Source organism: Geotrypetes seraphini, chromosome 13 (assembly GCF_902459505.1).
Source record: "Geotrypetes seraphini chromosome 13, aGeoSer1.1, whole genome shotgun sequence".
Lineage (NCBI taxonomy): Eukaryota > Metazoa > Chordata > Amphibia > Gymnophiona > Dermophiidae > Geotrypetes > Geotrypetes seraphini.
Genome location: NC_047096.1, coordinates 2182515 through 2205335, shown reverse-complemented (window position 1 = coordinate 2205335; position 22821 = coordinate 2182515). Strand labels below are relative to the sequence as shown.

The window sequence follows — 22821 nt, the reverse complement described above, 5'->3', positions numbered from 1 at the left end:
TTACATTACATTACATTACATATTGTATTTAAAATTCTTTATCATATCTCCCCGCTCCTGCATTTCCTCCACAGTATACATATTGAGATCTTTAAATCTGTTCACACAAGTACAAAATCAGGTGTTCAAAATGTATCAGCAAAATCAAAAAACACCCAAAGAATTAGCACACAAAAGTACTAACTTTTAACAAAGGAGATGGGCCTCGGAGACCTATGTTCAGGCAGTTGACTGCTGATATTTGTTGCAGGACAATATCTCAATCATCGGCCCAAACTCCCGATAATAATCAATTTAAATATTTGTAAAAAAAAAAATTATAAATAATTTTGATATTTTTGTATTTTTAACATTTTTTAAAAATCTTCATAAATATCCTATTAAATCTGCATAAACATATAATATCTTTGCACAATGCTTATTATTGTAGTCAAAAGATAGCGCCCATGATTCAGAAAGCACTTATCTTTGTAAACGCCGATATATGTAGAGAAACCCAATGGGGCCTCCATTTCACCCTACTAGGCTTCGTCAAGCAGTACCTTAATAATAGAAAGAAAGCAGCAATTTAATGTATAATTGAATATCTTTTTCATTTTGAATTTTAAGCTTAGTGCTAAATAAAGTTACAGAAACTTACGGAACACAACTTTATGCATGATTGAAAATCTTCAAAATGGCGCCACTAACTAAGGACGCCAAGCATATAAATAACCAATGAAATTGGACTACATCATACTTCTTAGTTTGAAAAATAAGGAAGGCAGAACTTTTCCTCAATAGAAAGCAGACCATTCGGGGCCAATTAAAAATCCAATGACATTCCCTGCGTCTCAAAGCTAAGCAACGATCACCTCCTCTTTCATTCTTTGTGACATCTATAACATAGCCTTTTAGGTTGTTAAACGTATGGGAAACATCTAACCAGTGCTGAACTAAAGGCTTTGACAATTGCTCTTTTTATATTGTATTAGATTTATGTTTGGCCAGACGATTCTTCAACGGTCTCGTTGTCATGCCTACGTAAATTTGTGGCATGGGAAAATGATTACATAAACTACACGATCTGTTTTGCAAGTGCTAAAATTATTTAACTTGTAGATCTTTTTCGTGGTAGGATTAGTAAATTCTTGAATCTGCATGGAGAAATCACAAAAAGAGCAGTAGCCACATTTGAAGAACATAAGAATAGCTGCTGCTGGATCAGACCAGTGGTCCATCGTGCCCAGCAGTCCGCTCACACAGCGGCCCCCAGGTCAAAGACCAGTGCCCTAACTGAAACCAGCCCTATCAGTATACGTTCTTGTTCACCAGGAACATGTCTAACTTTGTTTTGAATCCCTGGAGTGTGTTTTCCCCTATAACAGCCTCCGGAAGTGTTCCAGTTGTCTACCACTCTCTGGATGAAGAACTTCCTTACATTTGTACAGAATCTATCCCCTTTCAACTTTAGAGAGTGCCCTCTCATTCTCCCTACCTTGGAGAGGGTGAACAATCTGCCTTTATCTACTAAGTCTATTCCCTTCATTATCTTGAATATTTTGATCATGTCTCCTCCTTTCAAGGGAGAAGAGGCCCAGTTTCTCTAATCTCTCACTGTACAGCAACTCCTCCAGCCCCTTAACCATTTTAGCCGTTCTTCTCTGGCTTTTTTCCAATTGCCTGTTGGCTTAAGAATTCCTTAAGATCTTTTCCCCTGGAGAAGACAAATCTTAAGTTTGTGTGTTGAAAAGAAGGAAGGGATTGCATTATATCCCATCGATTTCTAATAATTCTTGTGATAGCAGCACTTGCAGCCTCTTTTACAAAGCCGCACTAACGGCTCCGAAGCTCATAGAGATTTAAATGATTTGATGATTGAGATATTGACCTGCAACAAATATCAACAGTCAACTGCCTGAACATAGGTCTCTGAAGCTCATCTCCTTTGTTAAAAGTACGAAGCCAAGAATCAGGATCTTAAGAGATTTTTAGGCCCTGCATTATCTTCTGAGTTTCATCTTGCATCTAATTCTAGCCTGCTTCTATGCACTGCAACAGCTACAATTATGATCAATTTTGGATACTTCTGATTTAGTTTGGTCCTTGCATGAATGACAATTTCTAAAATGCTGTTTTACAAGGTTTGCCCAAATAAATACTTCATAGATTGGAGCCAATACAAAAACCAAGACTGATCACAGCAAAAACACTGATACCGTTTAATTGATTTTTTACATGAGCTACAATTATTGGTACCATTTGGCAAAGAATTTAAGATTTGACTGGCTTTAAACTCCTGAGAAAAGCTAAACCTTCTCAACTGGCTGAATTGTTACTATTTTATATCAAACCAAATCTTATGTTCTTCACATAATCCCAGCTAAATATTCCCGATTCCACTAGAAAAAGGTTCAAAAATCTGTCCTGTGCTCCTGAGCTACATTTTTGTGACAGAGAGTACTGATCAATGAAGATCATTCTGAGGAAAGGGATGTTACCAGTGGGTGCCTCAAAGTTCTGTTCTTGGGCCTGTTCTTTTTAACATTTTTATAAACGATAATAAGTCGTCAGTAAGATTTGCCCCTTTGCAGATGATACCAAAATCTGCACTAGAGTAGACACCTAGAATGGTGTGAATAACATGAAGAAAGACCTGGCAAAGCTTGAAGAATGGTCTGAAATTTGGCAGCTAAAATTTAATGCTAAGAAATGCAAGGTCATGCATTTGGGCTGCAAAAATCCAAGGGAACAGTACAGTTTAGGGGATGAAAAACTTATGTGTATAACAGAGGAGCAGGACTTGGGTGTGATTGTATGTGATGATCTTAAGGTGGTCATACAGGTTGAAAAGGTGACGGCGAAAGCTAGAAGGATGCTAGGTTGCAAAGGGAGAGGTATGGCCAGTAAGAAAAAGGAGGTATTGATGACCCTGTATAAGACTCTGGTGAGACCTCATTTAGAATATTGTGTACAATTCTGGAGGTCGCACCTTCAAAAAGATATAAAAAGGACGGAGTCAGTCCAGAAGAAGGCTGCTAAAATGGTTTGTGGTCTTCGTCATAAGGCGTATGGAGACAGACTTAAAGATCTCAATCTGTATACTTTGGAGGAAAGGCGGGAGAGGGGAGATATGATAGAGACGTTTAAATATCTACGTAATATAAATGCGCATGAGTCGAGTCTCTTTCATTTGAATGGAAGCTCAAGAATGAGAGGGCATAGGATAAAGTTAAGAGGTGATAGGCTCAGGAGTAATCTAAGGAAATACTTTTTACAGAAAGGGTGGTAGATGCATGGAACAGTCTCTCAGAAGAGGTGGTGGAGACAGAGACTGTGTCTGAGTTCAAAAGGGCCTGGGATAGGCACATGGGATCTCTCGGAGAGAGAAAGAGATAATGGTTACTGCGGATGGACAGACAGGATGGCTCATTTGGCTTTTATCTAAACTAAACTAAACCTTGGGTTTATATACCGCATCTTCTCCACAACGTGGAGCTCGGCACGGTTTACAGGAATTGGGAAAGAACGGAACTCCAATGAAATTATAGAAATAAGTATGAAGCGAGGTTTAGAGGGCTTAGTGTACCAGAGAGGGAAAGAAAAGTTACATTTTAGAGAATAGCCAAGTTTTCAGATGCTTACGGAATAGTTGAAGGGAGCTCAAGTTACGAAGTGGGGAGGTAAGATTATTCCAGAGCTCCGTGATTCTGAAGGGGAGGGAAGACCCTAGTTTACCAACATGGGATATGCCTTTTAAAGAGGGGAATTTTAGTTTATGGGCGGATCTAGTGGAATTTGGATTTGAGGAATTCCAGGATAATGGAATAAAAGGAGGGAGGATGCCGTGTAGGATCTTGAAGGTTAAGCAGGCACATTTAAAGTGGACCCTGGAGATTACAGGAAGCCAGTGGAGCTTGGACAGGAGTGGTGAGACATGGTCAAATTTACTTTTTGAGAAGATAAGCTTAGCAGCGGTATTCTGGATTAGTTGGAGTCTATGGAGGCTTTTCTTTGTTAAGCTTAAGTAGAAAGACTTGCAATAGTCCAATCTGGAAAGGATGGTAGATTGGACGAGGACGGCGAAGTGGTTTTGATGGAAGCAGGACCTTACTTTCCTCAGCATGTGAAGGCTGAAAAAGCATTTTTTTTAATCAAGGAGTTGAGGTGGTCGTTGAAGGATAGTGAAGAATCAATGGTGATGCCCAGAACTTTGCTACAGAACTCCAACTGTAGTGAAGAGCCTGAGGACAGTGGGATGGAGGTGGGTAGTTGGTCTAATTTAGTGCCGAGCCAAAGTAGTTTCGTTTTGGACTCCTTCAGTTTCATTTGAACAGTGAGGGCCCATATTTCTGTATCATTTGAGCTAACTTCTTAAGGTAAGTGCTAAGATATTAAATAAGTTACTAAAAATACTATTTTTATTAGAATTGTGACTTAATGAAGAGTATGGAGTTGAGCCTTTTGGGTACACAATTAAGTTTCATTTGAAACATTATGCTTCTGAAAGTCATGAAGACATAAATGTGTGTATTGAGACATACCTGGCAGGCATATCTTTTTTTATATGTGTGAATCATTTTTGACTATACCTGTTATCTGTTGTGTTGTGCCTGATATAACTTTTTAATTAATGTTCTAATGTATGAGGCTCTGAAGAAAATTATGTTCCCTCTTAATTCATAAATAAAGTTTATTGAAGCCCATACCTGCTATAGCTAAACATTTGTATAAATATTATGGTTGTGTCTTTTCGGTTTCTGCAAGGGAGCTGATGGGGAAAGAGGGTGAAGTTCCAGCCTTTCTGCTTGTCAAAGCATCTGTGGTATGAGCAGTTCCTGTCATGATGCCCCTGCGTTCCACACAAGGTTGAAGTGAAATTATCTCACTTCCTAAGTGGGGCTATTAATGCCAAGCTACAGATCTCTGATACAGGGGTGGGGGAGCAGAGAGAGAGAGAACACAGATGCTATCAGGAAACTTGTCATGAAGAGTCACTATGACAATTTACCACCTCTACTGAACTGGTATTTCCGCCTGACCCAGGCCAAGAGACTTACCCACCACTGTCTTCTCATTTACTGATTCCAAGTAAAGCTCTTTGAACTGGACTGACAACATGCATATCAGGAGTCAGAGGCTCACTCAGGGCAGAATTCTCTAAAGTCACGATGCATTTAATGATAGCGTGACTAAACCATCGTTAAATGCATGTATTTTACTGCTCGATTTATCAGAACGGCTCACCGTGGTCTTTTCCTTTTTTTCCAGCAGCCTTTGATTGTACGATGCAAAGGTAATATTAGATAATTAATATTAAAATGTAGTATAATGAAGTCATTAATATAAATGAACTCTCTGAGCGATTCTCCAAAAGTAATGCCCCTCTATTTACGTGGAATCGGGGCCAATATTTATCAGCAGGGTCTGAGCTGTCGTAGATTTGCTTTACTGTAAGTGCCCGAGCCCTGTTTCACTAGGGCACTGATAGGAAAACAAAGCAGCTCATCAGACCCACCACCATGAATGGCCCAGATTCCTCATAAATGGAGCCCCCCAAAAAGTCTGGGTCTAGTGCCCCCTTGCCACTGCCCCTCTGCTGATGCCCCCCCCTCAACCCCAAGCAGATCAGCAGGCGGGATGTCCTTTCTCCTTCCACAGGGTTGGGGAGCCTCCCCTAACAGCAAGCTCTCCCCCCCTCGACAACCCACCACCACACCAAGCCTGGTGGTCTAGTGGGCCATCCTCCCCCCCGGTACCTTTTTTAGAAGACCAGTAGAAGGGATGCTCACTCCCTCCTGCTGGCAGGCCTTCCTGTTCCCAGTGTATCCTAGGATGCAGTGGAAGGGGCATACAACCACTAGGGGTATGAGTCTTAGGCTCCTGGGCCAGTCGGAGTTTTAGGCCCCTCCCAGTGCATCCCAGGATGCACCAGGAAGGGGAAGGCCTGCCATTTTGAAGAGGTGAGTTTGCCAGCGGGAGTGAATGAGCATCCCTCCTGCCCGTCTTCTAAAAAAGGTACTGGGGGGGATGGTTCACTAGGCTTGGTGTGATTGGGGAGGGGGGTTGTCGGGGGGAAGCTTGCTGTCAGGGAGATCTCCAGGCATAGAATGGGGGGGGGGTCCCTGACCCTGCAGCAAGAGGGAGTTGGCATCCGTCTTACTAATCTTCCAACCCCCCCCCCCCCAAAAAAAAAAAAAAAAAATCCTGATATCAGGGATGTGGGAACTTCCAGCACTGGGGAAGGGGGCATTTTTTTCCCCAAATAGGCTCAGCTCTTGTGGGTGTGTTGTGCATGCCCAAGAGCTGTGCCCATGAAAAAAGCAGCCCCTGCTCTCTCTGCTTGCTGACTCAAGCAGGGAGATCACAGGCTGCTTTTTTATTTTCTGCAGGCAGGCAGGAGCTGTGCTAATGTTTTGTCCTGGGATGAGTTTCCGAGTGCCTGAAGCCCAGGTAGATAGCTCTCCGCTCCAACTAGTTGATCATCTACTTCTACAAGGAGGACCAAAGTCGCTGCACTGGACACCCCTCACAATGTGCACCCCAAGCGTGTAGGCTGGCATCCTTCATCAGAATCACCCATGTGGAGATGCAAAGCAGCACTTCCCACGATAGAGTCTGCGGCTCTAGCTACTATTGCCCAAGGTAGAGGAATCTTGCAGGGACCAACGGGATAAAGGCACATCCAAGAGAGGGCATAAACGTGCCCTCATCCAGGGGATCATAGACCCCAGCACATGTGTTCTTGTTTTCGTCTGTTTATGAGTCTGTTTTTTACCTTTTACTTAATATTATTTGTATGTTTTTTAAAATGCTTATATATCTTATTGTAAATCGCTTAGTAAATTATGGATAGGCGATTCATCAAATTAATAAAATAATAATAATAAGTAATGCCAAGCTGTTGGTGCTAGCCTGTTCTGAAACTCTATGATCCGACGCATGAGCTTCACTAGACAGAGCACGTATCAGCCAATTGTCCAGGTATGGATGCACTTGTATCCCCTCCTTGCAGAGGTGCGCTGCTACAAAGATCATCACCTTGGTGAAGATGCATGGCACCACGGCCAGCCCAAACAGAAGGGTCAAGAACTGGAAGTGCTGCTCCAGAATGACTAACTTGCTTGACAGGTGAGGAAATGAGTAAAGTCTTTCTGAGCGACCATGGAGAAATTCTATACCCTCTCCTCCCATTCAAGCGATGCAACAGAAGGGATATATGGTAAGGCTAGATGAGTAACTTTCAGCTAAGAAATCACTTTGATCGCTTGTTCAAATCTTCCATTTCACTGTGAAACTCTTTGCTAAAATCAAAAAATATAGTGAATGCTGCTGCTGAGCGTCATCCAACAGAAAGGCATGGATCTTCAATATAGGAAGCGGTTTGTCGAACCTTAGTAACAGTGTGTGACAAATTTCACCTTGTTCGGTGCAGTCAGGCAGTTGTGAGCTACAGCTGAGAGAAGGTGTGTTGTAAATCATGGATCACAACGCATTAACATGAAATTTTGTTTCAAACTGCAAAAAAAATGCTAAAGAAACAAATGAAATGTTGAAGTTATTTATGGTGATGGTGCAGGGACATCATTTGAACCACTTGTAAACCATCTTCATGGACCCTGCACCATCACCATAATAAATAACTAACATTTCATTAGCACTTTTTTTGCAGTTTGAAACAAAATTTGGTTGTGAATTGGTTGAAGACGAGGAGAGATCGGGATTTCCATCAACATCAAAAATCCAAGAGAATGTGAAAGAGTAAGCAAAATGATTCTTGAAGCTTGAAGAATGGTTTGAAATTTGGAAGTTAAAATTTAATGCTAAGAAATGCAAGGTCATGCATTTGGGCTGCAAAAACCCAAGGGAACGGTACAGATTAGGGGGTGAAGAACTTGTGTGCACGACAGAGAAGAGGGACTTGGGTGTGACTCTATATGATGATCTTAAGGTGGCCATACAGGTTGAAAAGGTGACAGACAGTGAAAGCTAGAAGGATGCTAGAGCGTACAGGGAGAGGTATGGCCAGTAGGAAAAAGGAGGTATTGATGCCCCTGTATAAGACTCTAGTGAGACCTCATTTAGAATATTGTGTACAATTCTGGAGGCCGTACCTTCAAAAGGATGGAGTCGGTCCAGAAGGCGGCATATAGGGGGTGATGGTGGACAGGACAATGAAGCTGTCGGCACAGTGCGCAGCGGCCTCTAAGAAGGCAAATAGAATGCTAGGAATTATCAAGAAAGGTATTACAACCAGAACGAAAGAAGTTATCCTGCCGTTGTATCGGGCGATGGTGCGCCCGCATCTGGAGTACTGCGTCCAGTATTGGTCGCCGTACCTTAAGAAGGATATGGCGATACTTGAGAGGGTTCAGAAAAGAGTGACGCGATTAATAAAAGGTATGGAAAACCTCTCATATGCTGAAAGATTAGAGAAACTAGGGCTCTTTTCCCTGGAAAAGAGGAGGCTTAGAATGGATATGATAGAGACTACAAGATCATGAAGGGCATAGAGAAAGTGGAGAGGGACAGATTCTTCAAACTTTCGAAAACTACAAGAACGAGAGGGCATTCAGAAAAATTAAGAAGGGACAGATTCAGAACCAATGATAAGAAGTTCTTCTTCACCCAAAGGGTGGTGGACACCTGGAATGCGCTTCCAGAGGGTGTGATAAGACAGAATACGGTATTGGGGTTTAAGAAGGGATTAGATGATTTCCTGAAGAAAAAGGGGATAGAAGGGTATAGATAGAGGATTACTATACAGGTCCTGGACCTGATGGGCTGCCGCGTGAGCGGACTATTGGGCATGATGGACCTCTGGTCTGACCCAGCAGAGGCACTGCTTATGTTATCTCAATCTGTATACTTTGGAGGAAAGGCGGGAGAGGGGAGATATGATAGAGACATTTAAATATCTACGTGATATAAATGTGCATGAGTTGAGTCTCATTTGAAAGGAAACTCTGCAATGAGAGGGCATAGGATGAAGTTAAGAGGCTCCGGCATAATCTGAGGAAATACTTTTTTACAGAAAAGGTGGTAGATGCATGGAAGTCTCCTGGAAGAAGTGGTGACAGAGACTGTTTGAATTCAAGAAGGCATGGGATAGGCATGCGAGATCTCTTAGAGCAGGGGTCTCAAAGTCCCTCCTTGAGGGCCGCAATCCAGTCGGGTCTTCAGGATTTCCCCAATGAATATGCATGAGATGTTTCAAGTTTCAAGTTTCAAGTTTATTGGGTAGCTTGATTAACCGCCTTAGACAAGGTTTCTAAGCGGTGAACATTTAAAAAAATTACATAGATTAGGTAACAAAACAGTCCATACAATTAATAAATAAACTTAAAAAACTAAAAATTAACAATGTTAACACAAGGTAAGGAGGGATGAAATACAATTTGTAAAGTAAAGAAGAAACATCAAAGGGGAGTACAAAAGGGTAATAAGACATTAAAGGGGAATTAAAATAAGCAAAGTAATAAAATTAAAAATTAGCTTGCAAATGCATCTCTAAAAAGGAAAGTTTTTAATTCGTTTTTAAATTTTAGAAACTCTTTCTCCTCCCGTAAAAACATAGGGAGGGCGTTCCATGTCTGCGGTGCCGTACAGGAGAAGATATATTGTCTATTTGCATGCACTGCTTTCAATGCATATTCATTGGGGAAATCCTGAAAACCTGACTGGATTGCGGCCCTCAAGGAGGGACTTTGAGATCCCTGTCTTAGAGAGGGATAATGGTTACTGCGGATGGGCAGACTGGATGGGCCCATTTGGCTTTATCTGCCATCATATTTCTATGTTTAATCAAACAGGCAATTGAGTATTAGGGAAATTTCTGAGGATTTGTACATCTCTTATAAGGGCTTATTAGAGCATTTAAGAAATGACGTGCGTAAAAAAGCAACCTGAGAAATGGGCAGTTTCATCCTTCATCATGAGAATGCTTTGTACCACACATCACTTCTGATGGATCTGGCACCTTGTGACTTTTGTCTCTTCCCCAAAGTCAAAATGACCATGAAAGGTAAACGTCTTGAATCGATTCAGGACATTGAAGTCACATCAACGTAACTAAACTAAACTTTAGGTTTGTATACCGCACCATCTCCACAAGTGTAGAGCTCGGCACGGTTTACAGGGTTAGGTTGAAAAGGAGCTACAATGAAGGGTTATAGGAAAGGAGCTAGGAAGATAAAGAGGGACAGGGTACCAAAGAGCGGGAGGTAACTAAAGATACTCACGAAAGAGGACTTCCAGAACTGCTTCAGAAAGTGGCAAGAACGATGGGATAAGTGTGTTGGAAGCAAGAAGTATTTTGAGGGGGGATTAAAGGCAATATGTCTTTTACTGTAATCATTTTTTTTATATTTAAACATTCAGCTCTCTCTTTTTTATTTTCAATACAAAGCTCCTTTTATTTCTTGTGTCTTATTTTTTCTTTTATTTCTTCTCACAGCCAACCAGCTGTATCAAGAGAAAGCAGATCCCACAGGCACTCTAAACAGTAGTTGTAGCTGGTACTGGAGGCAAGGCGTACAGTTGAGACTCCTTTAGATTCAGAAAAACCTGGGGAGGGAGGGACTCAACCCTTCTGAGAACAACACCCCCGAGAGGGTCTAAGGACAGGAAAGTTTCACTAAACTGATCCAACAGGCTCAAAACAAATCTCAGCACAGACTGCACAAACAGACCACTCCACCTGCTGGAGACTGAGAAAAGACTGATTGTAAGAGGGACTGCACACCCCACTTGTACTGATGTAAAAAGTCAGTGTCTCAGTCTCCACCTGCTGGCAGAGAAGTGTAAACCCATCCGTTTTTGTGCTGGTCTGGAGGGACAATAAAGAAATTAGGATTTTTCCACATTTCAGTCTTTTGGAAATCTCACTTTCTCAACCCCCTTCTTCCAGTTTATTAGTACCTTGCAGCCAGAAATACTGTTCTTTCTGCACCTGGAGACTACGTGGGAACATCTGCTCCCAAGAGAACAGGTCAACCACTAAAGAAAATCAGGTGCGATAGAGCATATCTGCCAGATCAGCTACTATATATCTCTTCTGTATTCAGCATCAGAAGAACAGCAAGTGATACTTACTCGGAACACTGAACACAAATGATATTCAAAAACAGCCCTGGTGCACACACAAGCCTTCAAACACACCACCTTACATCAAAATTTCATCCCACTTCTCAGGAAAACCTAAGCTGAGATTCAGCGACAATTCACCACATGCCTTACCTGGAGGGGAGTGGGAAATGAAGAGAAGAATGTATTTCAACATACAGGCATGTTTAACAACAAAAAAATTTATTATCAAAAGGGAACATATCAAAAACAGGGTCAAGGTTTTCATGGGTCTATGAGGGAACCAAACAGAAGAATAATTCCAGATTCATTGCTTATTAAATGTCCCACATCGCCATCATCCTTCACTCTCAGCTGGAACCTGCATTCACTGCCATGAATATGAGACACAGGAATGAAAATTCACCACACATCAACAATGATGAGCCTAATAAGAAACACTCTGTAGTAAGGTGATGTTATCTCCTTTCAACATGATCCGGCCTGCAAGAGATGACAGTGAAACCATTAAAAATACAGATGTGCATTGGGCATCTTCACTCCACCTTTACTGATTACATCTGAGGCAGCCCATCGGCCAATCACAACAGCACATGGGCACAGCTGAGCTAATCATACACTGGCTCTGGAGGATCTAAGCCAATCCCACTCAGCCAGCATATTCTTTCATTTGTAAAGGCTTCTGGGTGCACTCATTCTCCCTTTTAAAAGTAGACAGGGCCATACAATTAACCTGTATTCACAATTCTTTTCCATGAGCCACCAGACCACCACAGATAGTTCTTAGGTTCTGGAAGGTGGTGTTCTCATCAAGCCTCTGAGCAGACAGGCCACTGAACCATAGCCAAGTAAGATGCCGAAGCCACGCAGCACACAACCTATAAAACCATTTATTTTAATGGACTTACCCAGCTGCTTCCGATATCTGGTCTTTAGGTGAACTTCCTCTGCGTCATCCAACACCAAATTCATATACTCATCAAATCCCTGAAGAAAATAAAACCACATACAACACATGTAATATAGGAAGCTTTAACTGAGGATTGTTTTATCTGAAATCTGCAGACAGAACTCTGGAATTTTAGCTCGTTGTAAGAGCTAGACTTGGCCACCAACAGTCACTTAGCAAAATACCCCAGAGGGATGATTGCCCTCTCTCAGGACCCCAATCTTTTGTAGCTTCCTTTACATATTCAAAGTCTCCAATATAGCCTCATAACATGGCTGCAGGACTGTTAAGAGCATGAAGGTCACCTCTGGAATCCCACCTATCTCAAGGTTCCACAACCCTGGGGGAGTAGCCTAGTGACTAAGGAATCCCAGTTCAAATCCCACTGCTGCCCCTGCAGTGCCTCTTGTAAAAACTTAGGTGTGAGCTACATCCAAAACAAGTCTAGGCTCTTCCCTCATTTCTGATTGCTTTGCTGGACATTCAAGGTATTTTAGAAGTCACGCCACTACTGTTTTTCCCCGAAAATAAGCCCTAATCATAGGCAGTCACGCTTCCCCCCGCCCCGCTCACCCTCCATCCTTCCCTCCCAAGAGAACCCCACCGACCGCAACCATAAATACCTTCCAGCAGAGTAGCGTTGGGCCAGCAGCACTCTAAACAGGCTGCTTCTCGGCCTTCTTGCTGGGGCCTTCTGTGTGCCGCATTACTGATGACACCATCAGTGACGTGGCAGAAGGAATTCCTCGAGAAGGCCACGAAGTAGCCCGTGAGTGCTGCTGGCCCAACGCTCCTCTGCCAGAAGGTATTTATGGTCGCGTTCAGCGAGGTTCACTTGGGAGGGAAGGATGGAGGGCCAACGGGGATTCGGCTGCATGTCGGGGGTGGCGGTGGGTGCTCAAGGGTTCTGCTGCACAAGGGATGGGAGAGAGGGGAATCTGGGCAAGGGTCCTGCTGCACGAGGGATAGGAAAGAGGGAAGGATGGAAGCTGGGCAAGAGTTATGCTGCATGAGAGATAGGAAGGATGGAAGCTGGGCAAGGATTCTGCTTCACAGGGGGATGGGAGGGATGGAAGGATAGAAAGATGCTGCAGAGGGAAGGCACAAGAGGATGGGTGAGAGGAGAGGAAAGATGTTGCACATGTGGGGGAGAGAAAGGAAAGAGGAGAATTGGGGTGAAGGGGAGATCATGTACATGAAAAAAATAAGCCCTACCCGAAAATAAGACCCAGTGCCTTTTTTGGGCCCCCAAATGAATATAAGACACTGTCTTATTTGGGGGGAAACACAGTACAAAGAGTGGCTGCAGGATGTTATATTAAGGAAAGTAAGGAGAACAGAAAAATAACATAGCAAATATTCAGAAAATGAATCACTAACTATGTTTGAGCCTGTCCAAGAATACTTACGATAATGCAGCCTTCTATCCGCATGTTCACCTGCTCATAGAGCCACACCTGAATCCGGGACCTCTGCAAAAGAGAAGTATGCAGGAGATTCACCATCCACAGCGACTCTACTAGATTCTCAGCTGGCTATGTCATATTTATATGCTGCATGTTTTCTATTGTACAAATAATTTAACATTCAAAACAGGTGGTGGTCACTAGTGACAATGTATTATTCTGCATCTGATTCTTTGCTATATCTTTTATTAATATTTAAAAATAATTCTTCTACAAGATCTTTTGAGATTAGATAGCCGTCTCCTTCAGATTCAGTCAAATGATGGAAGGAATTAGAGTGCTATGGCTGAATGGCATATCTGTGAGGCCTTTTGGGGATTACCTCACTGCAGCTTTTCACATCAGGCCACCAAAGGTCAAACAATGTTTTCTATACTGTCCTGTGGACTGCAAACTGGCAAACAGACAGGAAAAAGAGCATTGGGCAAAATTCTGTATAGGACGCTGTCGCAGCAGCCACCTAAGAAACAGCCGAGAATCGCACACTGGCATCCTATGCAGAATTACATTTGCCCTAATGGACAAATGCCCACCCCTTCCCTGATCCTCTAACTGGCGCCAGGCACCAGTTAGATAATTGCGCCTGATCCCTTGCCATCAGCTGATCATGGCAAGGGAATCAACTGCCACAATCAGCTGAGCAGCTACAGCAGGGAAACTCCCCTCTGCAACATCAGCCAGCAGGAGGGATGCCCACTCCTTCCTCCCCCATGGGAGGGACCTTAGGTATCTGGCCAATCGGAGTCTTAGGCCACTGCATCCCAGGATGCACTAGGAAGGAAGCCTAAGACTCTGATAGGCTTAGGTGCTTAAGGACCCTCCTATGGGAGGGGCTTTAGGAATTGGAGCCAATCAGGGCCTTAGGCCCATCAGTGCATCCCAGAATGCACCAGGAAGGGAAAAGGCCCACCATTTTGGAGCGGCTGGCCTAGTGGTCAGAGAGTGCATGTATCCCTCCGGTTGGTGTCTTTGGGAAAGGTATGGGGGATGCTGTTTGTTGTTTTCTTTAGGGGGGTCTACAGATGTGGGGGAAGTCTGGAGAGGCGTTGGGAAGTTCAATGGGGGTGGTGGCAGGAGAGAGCAGGCATCCCTCCTGCTGGCTGACATTGCAGGAGATGGGGGGTGTCTCTGCTGCGGCTCAGCTGATCACGACAGGGAGCTTTCCTTGCCATGATCAGCTCAGCGGCTGCTTCTATTTGAAATGTATGGCATCTGTTATGGCCCTAGGGAAGCACCTAGAACTGCTTAAACTCGCTCAAGCCCGATCCAGGCGAACTTAAGTGTCCCAACGTGTCCCCCTTTCAGTGTAGGAACCTGCCTTGGGTTTTTTTCTTTTTAAAGAAAACATGTGTCCCGATTGGCAGGATGCTGTTTACAGAATCTGCCCCTTAATGGTCAATTGTTCACTAGTGAAGCGTCCCAAGGGTCTATTCCTAGACCTGTGTGTTTAACATAATTCAGGTAATCAATTTATGGACGACACAAAATTACTCACAACTATTAAAATGGTTGAGAACTGTAAGGATTGAAGAAGGATCTTGTGAAACTATTAGGACCCACATATAATTAATTTAAACTGCTTCAATTGTCCTTAACATGCCCTTGATAGAAACACAGAAAGCCTCAACTGTGTACACCTTGACACCGATACTGGCAATGACTACAGTTTAGAGAGTCCCTTTTTTAAAATTTATTTATTCAATTTTCTATACCAAAATCTACAATAGAGTAGACATGCCAGATGGTGTGAATAACATGAAGAAAGACCTAGCGAAGCTTGAAGAATGGTCTGAAATTTGGCAGCTGAAATGTAATGCTAAGAAATGCAAGGTCATGAATTTGGTCTGCAAAAACCCAAAGGAACAGTACAGCTTAGGGGGTGCAGAACTTTTGTGCATGACAGAAGAGCAGGACTTGGGTGCGACTGAATATGATGATCTTAAATGGCCAAACAGGTTGAAAAGGTGACGGTGAAAGCTAGAAGGATGCTAGGGTGCATAGAAAGAGACATGGCCAATAGGAAAAATGAGGTATTGATGCCCCTGTAAAAGACCTCATTTAGAATATTGTGTACAATTCTTGAGACCACACCTTCAAAAAGATATGAAAAGGATAGAATTGGTCCAGATAAAGGCTACTAAAATAGTGCATGGTCTTCATCATAAGACATATAAAGACAGACTTAAAAGATCTCAATATATATACTTTTTACAGGAAAAGCGGGAGAGGGGAGATATGATTGAGACATTTAAATACCAATGTGGCGTAAATGCACACGAGTCAAGTCTCTTTCAGTTGAAAGGAAGCTCTGGAATGAGATGGCATAGGATGAAGTTAAGAGGTGATAGGCTCCGAAGTAATCTAAGGAAATACTTTTTTTACAGAAAGGGTGGTAGATGCGTGGAACTGTCTCCAGGAAGAAGTGGTGTAAACAGAGACTGTGTCTGAATTCAAGAAGGCGTGGGATCTCTCAGAAAGAAAGAGATAATGGTTACTACGGAGAGGCAGACTTTATCTTCAATCATGTTTCTATGTTAATACTTCTGGTGACACAAGCAGCAAAACTTAACCACTCCATCTCCAACCTGTTGACGGCAACGGGCGACTTCAAAACTTTTCGAAAAGAAATCAAAACCCTACTTTTCAAAAAATGTATCTAGATATCTTAACCCAACCCTTCCCCCTCCTCCTAGATAAATTCTCCCCCAAAACCTCCACTTAAATAATCTCTTCCTCCCCAAAACACCAACCAAGTATTCTGATCCCTGAAATGTAACGTAATCTTATTTGTACTCTAACTGTAATCTATTTGTTATATCACACAGTAACGTACAGTCAATTTAATATCCAATTTGCAAGTTCTTCGGGAATTAATCCAGCTACCTCTCCTCCCTTGTAACCAAAAAAAACCCAAAACTGTTGTAACTTCACTGGAAATGTTCCGTAAGCTCTTTTGTAATCCGCCTTGAACTGCAAGGTATAGGCAGAATAGAAGTCCCTAATGTAATGTACTATACCCCACACCATAAACTCTGTATTAACTTGATATTAATACTGAAATATAATATAAACAAAGAAGTCCCCCTATCCTAAGGCTTGAAATTCCTTTCTGTCTTTTTCTTCTCAAGTTCTAGTCTCTTCCATTCTCTCTTCCACTCCAACTGCAATTTTGTCTCCCTTCCCACCTCTCCTTCATGGTTTGAGTCACTCTGTTTGCCTCTCTATCAACCCCCCCACCCCCACTTGTAGGTCCAGCACCGGATCCTTCCTTCCCACCCTCCTTTCTGGTCCAAATCCATCCCCCCTCCTATGCCCTTCACCCTGCAGGTCCAGCATCCATGTCTCTTCCTCTCTCCCTCAAGTCTGCTTTCCCTCTCTTAGCACAGGTCTAGCCCCCTTTACTTGCCTGCAGCTCTCCCAAAGCATCAGTGGCAGACACAAACCTCCCTCCCTCCAGCCCCTGCAACAGCAGTGGCAGCCGGTCCTGACATCACCCATCCCTCCCCTCCCGCCTCCAAAGCAGCAGCTGGTCCTGCCCCTCCACCCCCCAATAGTACAGCTACAGAGACAGTGCTATAAAGAGGCGGCTTCCAACCAGCCCCTGCAGGGCCTTTCCTCTGCCTTGATGGAAGTGATGCGGCAGAGAAAAGGCCCTGCTGTGGCTGGCTAGAAGCAGCCTCTGCTCACTGGCTGCTCCTACTGCTTCGAGTGAGGGAGGGTTGTCAGGACTGGCTCTGCTGCTTCGGGGGCTGGAAGTGAGGGAGTGTTGTCAACACTGGCTGTCACTGCTGCTTTGGGGGCCAAAGGGAGAAAAGGAGATTTGTGGTTGCTGTTGCTGCTTCGGGGGCTGGAGGGAGGGGTTGTTGGGTCAGGAGCACATTAATTTGGAGGTTGTCGGGTGAGGAGCACAGAACACAATTTTTTTTTTTTTGCTATTTTGTTGAGAGCTTGCTGGTTAGTTGAACACCGGTTAACTGGGGTTCCACCGTATGTCACAGCAATCAAGCTAAGAATGCGTAAGGAAATGACCGAAGCAGAATTCCCAGTGGCTACTAAGTGACTGGGTTTGGCTGTACTTTAGTACCCTTACGCAATGCCCTAACTTCAAACACATTATGCACCAACTTGTAAAAGTCCTTGAAAAAGTTAACTTACATTCTGTAGATATCTGAAGATGAGGTTCTGTGGAGAAGGAGTTAAAGAAAACAAAGCAGGCAGCAAGAGCGATACATTACATACGGCGCCATTTATCATAAATATTCATAACAGGGAACAAATAGGGTATCTAGGCTTCAAAACCAAATTCAAGAACTGGAATAGGTACAACAATTACACTTTGCTGCTTTTCCTCACTCCCTCCACCTGGATTTCCCACTTGCAATCTAGTAGCCAGAGCAATGTAGCGCCAGCAAAAAGTTATCTAATGCCCCAGGTCATGCTTTGTGCCATGTAGTCACTCTCCACAGTCCAGCATCTCTTCTTCCCTCTGCCCTCTTGTGCAGGGTGCCCATCATCTCTCTTGCTTTCACCCTTCCTCTACCCTGGTGTTCAGTACCCCATGGGCTAAACCCTTCCCTTGGGTGAAAGCAAGGGCTGATGCCCCCAATGAGATTCAGTGTAGCCAGCGCCAGACCCCGAGCCCCACTAAAGTTTTCTGTTGCAGAAGGGACAGGGTGCGGAGGTTCTGCGCAACTGAGCGTAGCTGCTACTCTTTGGGTTTTTGCCAGGTACTTGTGACTTGAATTGGCCTCCGTGAAGACGGGCTACTGGGCTGGATGGACCATTGGTTTGACCAAGCGAGTCTGCTTTTATGCTTTTCCCATTGCCTGCACCATTGCTGCTGCCCCTCAATCCAGAACCCTACTCCCCAGCCAACTGATTAACCGTTCCACTTAACTGTATCCATGACATCAGAACATAAGAATAGCCTTACTGGGTCAGACCAATGGTCCATCAAGCCCAGTAGCCCATTCTCACGGTGGCCAATCCAGGTCCCTAGTACCTGGTCAAAACCTAAGGAGTAGCAACATTCCATACAGAATCCCAAAGAATAGCAAGATTCCATGCAGAATCCCCAAGGAGTAGCAACAATCCATGCGGAATCCCCAAGGAGTAGCAACACTCCATGCGGAATCCCCAGAGTACCAACATTCCATGCGGAATCCCCAAGGAGTAGCAACATTCCATGCGGAATCCCCAAGGAGTAGCAACACTCCATGCGGAATCCCCAGAGTACCAACATTCCATGCGGAATCCCCAAGGAGTAGCAACATTCCATGCGGAATCCCCAGAGTACCAACATTCCATGCGGAATCCCCAAGGAGTAGCAACATTCCATGCGGAATCCCCAAGGAGTAGCAACATTCCATGAGGAATCCCCAGAGTACCAACATTCCATGCGGAATCCCCAAGGAGTAGCAACATTCCATGCGGAATCCCCAGAGTAGCAACATTCCATGCGGAATCCCGAAGGAGTAGCAACATTCCATGCTACTGATCCAGGGCAAGCAGCGGCCTCCCCCATGTCCCTCTCAATAACAGACTAAGAACTTTTCCTCCAGGAACTTGTCCAAACCTTTCTTAAAACCAGCTACGCTATCAGGTCTTATCAACTCTTCTCCGAGTGAAAACAAGCTTTCCTGCTATTGTAAGCTCTTTGGAGCAGGGACTCTCTCCCTGCTGACTCTGGCGGGCCTATAGAAAGCAGCAGAGGCCTAGTGGTTGGGCCGGGCCTGGAGCCCGAGGCCCAAGTGAAACGCGGACCCCTCGCAACGGAACCGCCTCCGCCGAGGCGCAAAGGATACGATGGGCTGCACCATCACCTTCTGCACCTTCTGCCCCTGACCGCGGTACGCCATGTTCGCCCGACGAGAGAAGAAGAGAAGCGGAAAGGCCGCGCGGCGCGCACCGGAAGCAGTAGGGCGGGGGCGCCTGCGCTCTGCGACCGCCGGGCGGGGCTCCACTGCGCAGGCGCGCCAGGCCCTCGGCTGGGCTCTGCGACCGAAGCGGAAGTGAACGCGGAACAGCGCCCCCAGCGACGACAAAGTTAGGCACAAGAGGCTGGAGCTCGCTCTCCCCCTCCCCCACTGTTCCTGCCAAGAAATGCCACGAAACAAGCAAAGGGTACAAGAGCAGCCCAGATTGCCATGTAGGCAGCTGCCTGGGTCACCGCCCCTTCAGAAATCGAGTGCTGCACATGAGTACACTTTTCCCCAACTGAGTGTCTGCTAAGACATGAGCATTCGAGCCCAGGATGCCATTTGGGCTCCCAAAAGCTAGTCTAGGCAAAGTCCCTCCTGGAGGGCTGCAATCCAGTCGGGTTTTCAGGATTTCCCCAATGAATATGCATGAGATCTCTTGGTATGCTAATAGATCTCATGCATATTCATTGCAGCCCTCCAGGAAGGACTTTGACACCCCTGGTCTAGACTGTGTTGTTACTCCAATTCAAATCTCATCTTGTGTGTGGTGGTGATTTTCTTTATTTAATAGTGCTGTAGTGGTTCAAACCCTGGGCAAGTCTTAGGGCTAGATTCACTAAGCTCACCGATTGTGTCCCGAGCAGTTTGCGAGCGTTCCCAACCCCATTCACTAACCGATCCAATCCGCCCATACAATCGAGGGGAAATGGCATGGAAGTAGGAACATTGATTGGGCTTGCCGATGCAAAATGAAGCGACTGCTGAGGACCAATCGCTGCCAACTGCCCCGAAATCCCAGGATCAAAATAAAACATTTTTGGAATGTCTTAAAACACATCTCCCTTGTGGTTTTAACCCGCAGGTTTAAAGCAGGGCTGCGCAAAAAATTGAAATGATTCCTGAAGTCCACCCGTGGGGCCAGTAAGTACAGCCACCCCTCCCTCCCCCTTTTGACCTCAAGCTTGTGCGGAGAGGAAGCGCATGCGCGGATCGCATCTACAGGCAAAGAGGATGGTTTGCGCATGGATCAGATCACACAATTTACATGACGACTCAGTAGTGAATCGGTCGCCCAACAAGACTCGGCCACAAATCACCCAACAACAATGAGTTTAGTGAATCTAGGCCTTAATCCTCCACTGTCCCAAGTACATTAGATTGTGAGGCCACCAGAACAGGTAGGCAAAACGCTTCAAGTAGCTGAGTGTAAACCACTTAGGCTATAGATTTTAGGGAATGAAAATCTGGACCCATGGTCCCGCCCTCCCTCAACTTGTTCGCTTATCAGGAGGGCATCCACACATGCGCTGGTGTGCCACAATGACATGCACATGGGAGTGACATCACCACATTGCATCCATGCTGTACTGTATACTTAGTTGCCATTGACTTGTGTTCGAGTCCTATCAACTTGATAAATTACAGATCTAAAAAGGTAATATGAAGAAACAAAACAAAAACATAAAGGAAAAAACATTATACCTTTTTATTGGACTAACAATGTTACATCTAAAAAGAAATTGGTTTTGTGCTTGTCCAGTAAGGTCCTCCAGCAAACAGGATGCTGGGAATTATTTAAAAAAAGGATGGTTAACAAGACTAAGAATGTTATAATGCCCCTTTATCGCTCCATGGTGTGACCTCATCTGGAGTATTGCGTTCAATTCTGGTCTCCTTATCTCAAGAAAGATATAGCGGTGGTAGAAAAGGTTCAAAGAAGAGCAGCCAAGATGGTAAAGGGGATGGAACTCCTCTCGTAAGAGGAAAAACTAAAAAGGTTAGGGCTCTTCAGCTTGGAAAAGAGACGGCCGAGGGGAGATATGACTGAAGTCTACAAAATCCTGAGCGGAGTAGAACAGGTACAAGTGGATCGATTTTTCGCTCCGTCAAAAATTATAAAGACTAGGGGACACTCGATGAAGTTATAGGAAAATGCCTTTAGAACCAATTGGAGGAAATTTTTTTTTCACTCAGAGAATAATTGAGCTATGGAACGCGTTGCCATAGGATATGGTTTTGGGAAGGCTTGGACAAGTTCCTGGAGGAAAAGTCCATGGTCTGTTGTTGAGAAAAACACAGGGCCTGTAACAGTGGCATGGAATGTTGCTACACCTTGGGTTTTGGCTGAAGCTGGTGACCTGGATTGGCCACCGTGGGAGCGGGCATTGGTCTGATCCAGTGAGGCTATTCTTATGTTCTTACCTGAATAAACTCATATAAACCATTCTGAGCGCTCCTGGAAGAACGGTATAAAAAAACTGAACAAATCAATTTTTTTTTTTAAAAAGGGCTCTCTAAAGTGTAGTCAGTGGCAGGGTATACACAGTTGAGGCTCCTCTAAACATAGAAAATTTGGGGAGGTGGGGGAAATGGGGGAAAGGACTCTACTCTTTTGAGCATAGTACCCCCTGCGGTTAGTAGGATCCCCAAGAGGGTCCCTCCATGCTCTATCCGGACAGCAAAAGGAAGCAGAAAAATTCCCTAATCAGATCCAACAGGCCCAAACAAACCTCAGCATGGACTGCCCAATCTTACCACTCCACCTGCTGGAGACTGAGAACCACTTGTACTGTAGCTAAAAGTCAGTGTCTCAGTCTTCACCTGCTGGCAGAGGAGTGTAAACCCATCCATTTCTGTTCCAGTCTGGAGGAACGCTAAAGAAAGAGGAAAATTGTTGGGCAGAGAGAGAGGAATGAGGTAGATATACATGGAGAAGAATGAGGGAGAAATATTGGATATGGTGGTGGAGAAGGAACAGAGGGACAGATTGAAGGGGATGCAAGGGGAAGGAATGTTGGACATAGTGATAGAGGAAGAGGTGTGGCATGGTGCTGGAGAGGGGTAAAAGGAGAAATGTGGGGCTGGTGGGCAATGGTGAAAAATGCTGCACATAATCCAGGGGATGAGAGGAGAAATGTTGGATGTGGGACTGATGAATCCTGGATCTCTTTCCCCACTCTCTATACACAGGGGGAGGTGATCATAGATTGGTGAGATGATGAACATAAGAATAGCCCAGTAGCCCGTTCTCATGGTGGCCAATCCAGGTCACCAGTACCTGGCCAAAACCCAAGCAGTAGCAACATTCCATGCTACTGATTCAGGGCAAGCAGTGGCTTCCCCCATGTCTTTCTCAATAACAGACTATGGACTTTTCCTCCAGGAACTTGTCCAAACCTTTCTTAAAACCTAGCTACGCTATCCGCTCTTATCACATCTTCTGTCAACGCGTTCCAGAACTTAACTATTCTGAGTGAAAAATTTCCTCCTATTGGTTTTAAAAGTATTTCCCTGTAACTTCATCGAATGTCCCCCCTAGTCTTTGTAATTTTTGACTGAGTGAAAAATGTATCCACTTGTACCCGTTCTACTCCACTCAGGATTTTGTAGACTCTAATCATATCTCCCCTCAACCATCTCT

General features: G+C 44.5%; 1 protein-coding gene across 1 annotated transcript; it reads right to left on the bottom strand.

Annotated features, from left to right (window-relative positions):
- Positions 1 to 11265: 11265 nt before the first annotated feature.
- Positions 11266 to 19415, bottom strand: SNRPE (small nuclear ribonucleoprotein polypeptide E). The gene is made up of 5 exons (XM_033919233.1): positions 19284 to 19415; positions 17635 to 17661; positions 13423 to 13485; positions 11973 to 12051; positions 11266 to 11547 (listed from the first exon to the last, which is right to left on the bottom strand). Exons 1-5 carry the CDS (start codon positions 19335 to 19337, stop codon positions 11492 to 11494), a joined length of 279 nt encoding a protein of 92 aa, XP_033775124.1. The 5' UTR covers positions 19338 to 19415; the 3' UTR covers positions 11266 to 11491.
- Positions 19416 to 22821: the final 3406 nt, after the last annotated feature.